We start from the raw sequence: 7,295 nt of genomic DNA on the forward strand, positions 1-7,295 counted from the left end.
ACAGCAGAACGCAGACTTCAACAAGGAGACAATATATATCTCTGCACTGCTTCCAGCGGATTTAAGATTAGTCTGATCTGTGGTGAGTCTGCAGGAAACAAGCCTCTGGTTTATATAAATCACATAATACTGTAGGAAACAAAAGGATATGACAGAAATGAACATGTATGTGGTTAAATAAATATTCCATGTTTGTCTCACAGCAGAACTCAGACACATTTGTGTTTCCTTGTCAGAATAGATAACACCAATATCTACACTGCTCTCAGTAGATTACATTTTCGGAGAATGGTGAGTCTGCCGGAAATCAGCATCATATAAACCACATGATTAGATCATGACACATACATGTTCATGTATGTAATCAAATAAATATTCCATGCTTGTCTCACAGCAGAACACAGATATACATTTCTACAAGGAAACACTATATATCTGCATGTGATGGATTTTGTCACTTATACACAGTCTAATACCTTTTAAAATTGCCAATGGCTTATATTATGCCTGACCTGAAATATGTTTCACAGATGGTTGATCTGAGAGGTCCGGAGGCCTCTGCATGATGCTTTAGATTAGATGTGCTCTGTCTAGTGTTAGGAGACAGAGTTGCCATCCGGTCTCTGATTTAGTGATAAGCTGAACATTGACAGTCTGTATCTCATACGGATATTGAGCATTTTGACAGGACTTATAATGACGCAGGCTGCTGTCTGTTCCCTTCCATTTGGTGTGATATGTAACTGCTTTTATTGTACTTTTTGCGTTTTGGTTTGACTGTCAGCATGTACATTCGATTTTTAGATATTAGATATTTCCCCACCATTTGCTTTCTTGCTGAGCATTGGATGAAAAGATGGTTACCAATATTATTTCTGCACAGTAAATCCGAAGCCAGATCATTTAATCTGCACAAAAACCGAACTGTCAAATGAAATGTTGTGGTTCTACTGTGCATTATGTGTTGGACTATTTCTTTTCCACAAGATGTCTGACAACCACAGCGACAACAAGACTTCAGTGAGCACTCAGCCAAGAAATAGTTCGGCACATATCCTCTGTAAAACCCAGAGTAACATTTGTTCACCTATTGATCCTGCTCGTGTTTTAAAACCTGTTTATTCTGATAAACTTTGGACAGTGACAAACCCGCGTCATCGACCCCCCCCCCCCCCCCCCCGGATCCAAAGGCCACAGAGACCTCACCGTACATCTTCAGAAACACCATTAAAGAAGTTCAATCCTGATGAGAAATTAACTCAAGAGACAAATCACAGCTGCTCTGGAGAGCCCCAGTGACAAGAGGCCTGGCTCTGAGATGCAGACGGAGAAAATAAAATATGACCTAGTGCACTATTTATCCTGAAGGTGTCCTGCTTACGTACACTTCTAAACTTCCCAGCTTGCAGTCATAAACAAAGTCTATATTATGACTTAACCCCAGTGTGTGTCAGTGTCAGTCCCACCAAGCCTGTAACGTCTGTAATAAACAGCATCAGACGCGGCACAGAATTATGAACAGGAATCTTTTTAGTTCCCTCCGGCTACAAATAGCTCTACTCTCACCTACCGTGTTATTACCTCCATACAACATGCAGGGCACGTACAGGTATGAATGTCTTACTTGTTTTACCAATAGAGGGCAGTGAAGCTTTTCCAATGACCTCTTCCTCAACATGGGTGAACAGACACACTGTTTACAACACAACAATTATTGTGTTGATCTGCAGACCAGATAACAGTGGCGAGGCTCAGATATGTCATGATGTGCTAAATATATTTGTTTACATATTGGGTGTCCTCGTGGAGGATTTTCCTGACAGCTCCGTACCTCTTTGTTAAAGTGTTATTAATGACAGGGAGAAACAAAATATATCTCATTATCAAATCAGTCTTTGGTTTTTATGCTTAATATCACACAATCCAACAACATTAGAATATAGTGTTGATGCTAAGATGGACCTCATGCTTTATCATAATCAGCAACATTAGTTATAGTCAGATGAAACACTCACAGGGAGCAGACCCACAACATGGTCTAGCTAAAGGTTTTCTTTTTCCCACAATGCAGCTCGCACAGAGCCTGTATGCTGTTGCTAAGGAACAGTGTTTTTTTTATGAATACCATCACATATTTATTAAGGCTTCTTCATTCCCTGCAGAACACATTTATCAATATATTCACTCCTTGGTTTTGGAAGGATATCTCTGTTCATTATCACCACGTTACTGCTCCAGTACTGTGGTGTTCAGAGATGCAGTTGAGATATAAAAGTGTGTCCTTTCTTGAACTGTTATGTTGCAACGACTGATCCGACCAGTGTGGTGAAGGAGAAGGAAGCGGTGGACAGAAGTGTCTATCAGTTTATTTCAGGAATTTCCTATAATGCTTTTGGGAAAGGCTTCCAACTCATGAAGTTTTTTTGTCTTATTCCCACTCTTTCGCTGTCCCAGGCATGTTAACAGAGAAGACTGCAACTATACTGCTGAAATGAAAAGTCACACTTATAACAGGATTACAAAATACATGATAGAACAAGTCAAGAAGAGACCAAAGAAAGTAGAAAATCAGAAAATTCAAATCCACCTTTAACAGAGATGGCAAAAAGGAAAATAACCTGCAGCTGAACATGTCTGAACAGCTCATGAAACAACAGTTCAACAGTCTGTTGCTTTTAGTTTAAAGTGTTAGAGCAAACCACTGAATCAAAAGTGTCATGTTACATATCACTTTAGTGAATTAGCCAATGTCTCATATTTTGCAAGGTCAATCGCTGATGTCAGCACTTGTTTGAACAAACAGTTCATGTCCTCGTCGTGCATCATCATTATTGATCTGTGGTGAGCTTCAGATGACAGCTGATGATTGAGTTGGAGGTCGGTGTTGGAGGTCAGTCGATGACCTCAGGGGGAACCAGACGATAAACAAACAGCTAATTACAGTTTGTAATGAAAGACGTCTGTTTTAAAAGGCAACAGGATACAGGTATCAGGTGGTGTGACTACATTACAAGAGGAAAGCAGCAACGCACGAGACTCCTGCTGGTATTGATCTCACGTGACGGCAATATGACATGATTGAAAACATGTGGCAGGTCAGTTTATTAGACTTGGGGGGGGGGGGGGGAATGTAGCATTTTTCCCAATGCTCTTCTCTTGTATTTGACTGATTGTTCATACAGACTTTATCTCCACCTACTGGTCCAGCATGCTGGTTTGAGTGTTTGCACTGTAGTGAAGTTACATTTTAACAATAATTCTTCTTTAAAAAAAAAAAAAAATGCAAATAAATACATGTAACTGCTTGGATGTCTCATTCACTGTCATTTGACCAATTTTCACAGGATTCCCCAAGTGCAGTGAATCCAGAAGTAGCTTCATCTCCTGTAGCCAACATGTACTAGAGTGAAGTAGTAGAAGTATGGTTGTTTTATTCACATATAAAAACACATATATAATGAATACGAGCACTTATATTCACTCTACCTCATTGAGGTACAGTTTGAGCTTTGTCATCAGTGTTTCTCTCACTGAGTTTCTTTCTAACTTCCTTCTCCAGTTCAAGAAGTTTTGAATAGAGGACCTCGGACATGTCATCATCAATGTCCATCTGAAACATGAACACAAACACACTGAGGTTAATCACATGTAAATAGAGTCTCTCAGGCAGCATATCACAGTATCTTTCTATGTTTTACTGTCTGAGCACTTTCTCTGTTCAACTAATGTTCTCATGTGACTCACCTGTCGAGGTTGAGTGTAGTTTGTTCCAAGCCCTGATGTTAAACTGTGATATTTTGCTCTTGGATCCAGAGACTCAGGCTTTTGAAGAAACAGCCAGTGCTGTGGAACAGACCAGAGCAGCAATCCATGTTTATCTATATATATATTTTATGTGTCTATTGTAGAGATATGATGATTCAAAGTGTTTCTCATAGGAACTACACACTACAACATACCAGTGCCTCTGCCCCATTGCTGGGTGTCAGTGTGAAAGTGTTGGTGAAGATCCTGATCTGTTCGGCACATTGGGAAGATATACGACATGAGCATGAGACAATTCATATGTAACTTCAATGTTCAGACATGTCAGAATTAGCTAAATAATAAAAAGAAATCCCTCACCAGCCACATGATGGGCATGATGAGAGTCCAGAAGAACGAGGGCAGGATACCGTAGGTCAGATTAGTCATCACCAGTCCTGGACATATCACAGACGAGAACAGCCCCTGTCACCAAGAGCAGAAAAAATACTTACTTTAATATCAGATAAATGTTTAATGACAGGTGCTTTTAAAGTTAGTTTTAATATAACATGGTTTGTGATCGTTTATTGTAACACACCTGGCTGTTCTTGTGTTTGCTGAGCGCCAAGCTGAGCAGGTCTGAAGCGTACTTAGAGGAGCTGTAGGGCTCCGTCCCATTTCTGTGCTGCAGGTCCTCAATGTTGAAGGCAGAGCGGCGGGCGTTACTGGAGGAGGTCCACACTACCCTGGACGTGTGTCCGGCCTCACACAGCAGAGGCTCCAGCTCCCTGATCTGGAACACAGAGAAGGAATGGATATCAATGAATAAGAATATCAAGCAACAGGTCAAGAGATTTTAAAAACATAGGTAATGAGGATTTCAATCCCTGTAATACATCACAGATATGAGGACACATTTAAACTACACTGCTGGTAATTATAGACCTTAACAGCTGCCTCATTATATTTACATATTCTGTTGTATCTATTTTAAACTGGTGTAATAAGGCAAGAAAGGGCTCTTTAATGTTTTATGTGCAATCACATTCACATTTTCATACTGATTTATTATGACTTGCAGATAAGACAACACACTCACAGGCATCACATTGATGAGGTGTCTTGAGTTTGTCTAGTGAATAATTCACCGGAGAAGTCACAAATCATAAGTCAACTACACAACAATATTGTTGTTTAATAATTTAACATTTTCTAAATTATGTTTCTAGAATATACTATAGTACTTTAGTAGTGTAGTTAATAACATTTATTCTTTGATAGTCCCACAATGGGGAAACTTACCATTTGCCATTATTTACCTTTAATTTACTTTTATTTAGTATGATGTATTTATATGATATAATAGTATATAACCACATGCATGTATTGATTTTATCAATACATAACAAATATAAAAAATGTATTATGAACATTGACCCTGCAATCTGTTTTACTTTTGACAAACATGTCCATATGCAGATACTGTGCTGCTACACTATGTTGCTAATAGGTCCATCTGAGGTATGTACCAGTAGAAAATGACCAAAGAGGTTGGTGGCAAAAACTTCCTGCAGTCCATCTGCGTTGACTCGATCCTGTTGAGTTAAGAGACCCTCCGCTGTTGAGAACATGTTGACGACATTCCTGTGGTGAGAGTGGAAATGATTACATAAGAGCACAAACATGAACAAAATATAGTGGTATATGGCCAGCGCACTATAAGGCAAGATCATATAATTTAAAAAATCTTGCAAAGTCAGGAGGCTGGTTTGGACACTTACGTGGAGAACAGACCCTTGAAAAAAGCTTTGACATCCACTTGTGGATTGGGCATAATTCCTGCATTTAGATACAGAAAGTCAACTCTGCTGTATCTGTAGAAAAACACAAACGTGCACCAAAGATGAATCAGTTTCAAATTCATTTATCATAGTGGTTAAAACCATAGAGAGAAGAGAACAAGCAGCAGTGTCATGGAAACAGAGTTATAACGTCAGTGTACCAAAGGTCTCTCACCTGGCCTTGACCTCCTGAGCGGCAGCGAGGACAGACTCCACAGAGCCCACGTCCAGGTGCAGCAGGTCCACGTGGGCATCGGCGTGAGACGTCAGCAGGGTGTCGCGGGCGGCCTCGGCCCGCTGCATGTTTCTGCAGGCCAGACACAGACGGAGCTGGGCGTCCTCAGTCAGCAACCTCTCACACAACGCCAGGCCGATGCCACTGCAGAGAGAGACAGAGAGAGAGAGAGAGAGAGAGAGAGAGAGAGAGAGAGAGAGAGAGAGAGAGAGAGAGAGAGAGAGAGAGAGATGGAAAGAGTCAGGGAGAGGGAAAGAGATAGAGAAAGGGAAAGAGGTAGAGAGAGATGGAGAGTAAAAGAGAGAGAGGAGCAGATGACAGACAATCACTATCATTCTGACATGTAAACAAACTGAGGAACTGAGGGATCATCTCACTGACACTGAACACACTTCACTTCACTGGAGGAACAAAACTGAAACACAAATAATGAAGGCAGACTGAAAATATTAATTTGCAATCTCAGTTTCTAACTATTAACACCAAGTCAATTTTTATAAAGAACATTTATCCAGATATCAGAGCAGAGAGGTTTTATCATTGTAGATAAGAAAGTGTTCTTTTCAGTGTTATTAATTAAAGTTATATTCTTTGGTTCATGATAATCAGCATTTATGTTTGTTGATATGTTTTTATTTTACAGAATAAACAACGCAATATAACATATTATTTATGTATATATCTTTATACTTTTCATAATACAAGTTCTTTATACAGTATTTTCTTTATATATATATATATATATATATAAGCAAACATATCAGTATTAGATTTTTTAAATCGCTAATATCAGTATCAACATCTGGCAAAGTCTGGCTCTAATGTAGACTTACATTTTGTATGACCAAACTGGGGCTATGGCAATTATCTTTTATATTTAATATTTGTTGCTTTTGATTTCACAATTTAAAAAATGGAAAAGTGTTTAAATACTTTTTTGTGTATATTTTTAGAGTTTTGTATGTTTGATAGCAGATCAAAAAAAATTGGATCCAATTTCAATTCTGTAACATGACAACAACTAATCATGGATTTAGATTAAGTTCATCTGTCAATAGGACGAAAGTGCACTCCCACAGTGAAGCTACAATGTTTACATCGTCACACACACACACACACACACACACAGACACAGACACACACACAGATCGAGTGTGTATTATTCAGTAAAAACTGACCTGTTGGCTCCGGTCACAACAACAACTCTCTGCATGTCTGTGGGTTGTTTTCAGCTGTGGACGCTCACGGTGTCTGAACCTACGGTCTGAACACTTCCTCTGGGCAGGTACGAGTCTCTGTGACCGGACACCGTCAGCACATCGTTCGATTCCGGTGGAAACACAGCAGCCTATATGCGCCGGTCTACCCGTGGTGTGATTGGATGTCAGCAAAGAACCGGCCAATCAGCTTCCACTACGGGCAGCAGCGAGGACCAAACCGCTGAAGTGCGCAAACATTGCAGCACGTCTCTA

General features: G+C 39.8%; 1 protein-coding gene across 1 annotated transcript; it reads right to left on the bottom strand.

Moving 5' to 3' along the window:
• Nucleotides 1-3,414: 3,414 nt before the first annotated feature.
• LOC117778754 (3-keto-steroid reductase-like) lies at nt 3,415-7,167 on the bottom strand. The gene is made up of 9 exons (XM_034614522.1): nt 7,002-7,167; nt 5,764-5,967; nt 5,529-5,621; nt 5,277-5,391; nt 4,346-4,540; nt 4,126-4,230; nt 3,960-4,016; nt 3,745-3,843; nt 3,415-3,610 (listed from the first exon to the last, which is right to left on the bottom strand). Exons 1-9 carry the CDS (start codon nt 7,034-7,036, stop codon nt 3,488-3,490), a joined length of 1,026 nt encoding a protein of 341 aa, XP_034470413.1. The 5' UTR covers nt 7,037-7,167; the 3' UTR covers nt 3,415-3,487.
• Between the last annotated feature and the right edge of the window lie 128 nt (nt 7,168-7,295).

The sequence above is a fragment of the Hippoglossus hippoglossus genome, chromosome 17 (assembly GCF_009819705.1).
Source record: "Hippoglossus hippoglossus isolate fHipHip1 chromosome 17, fHipHip1.pri, whole genome shotgun sequence".
Lineage (NCBI taxonomy): Eukaryota > Metazoa > Chordata > Actinopteri > Pleuronectiformes > Pleuronectidae > Hippoglossus > Hippoglossus hippoglossus.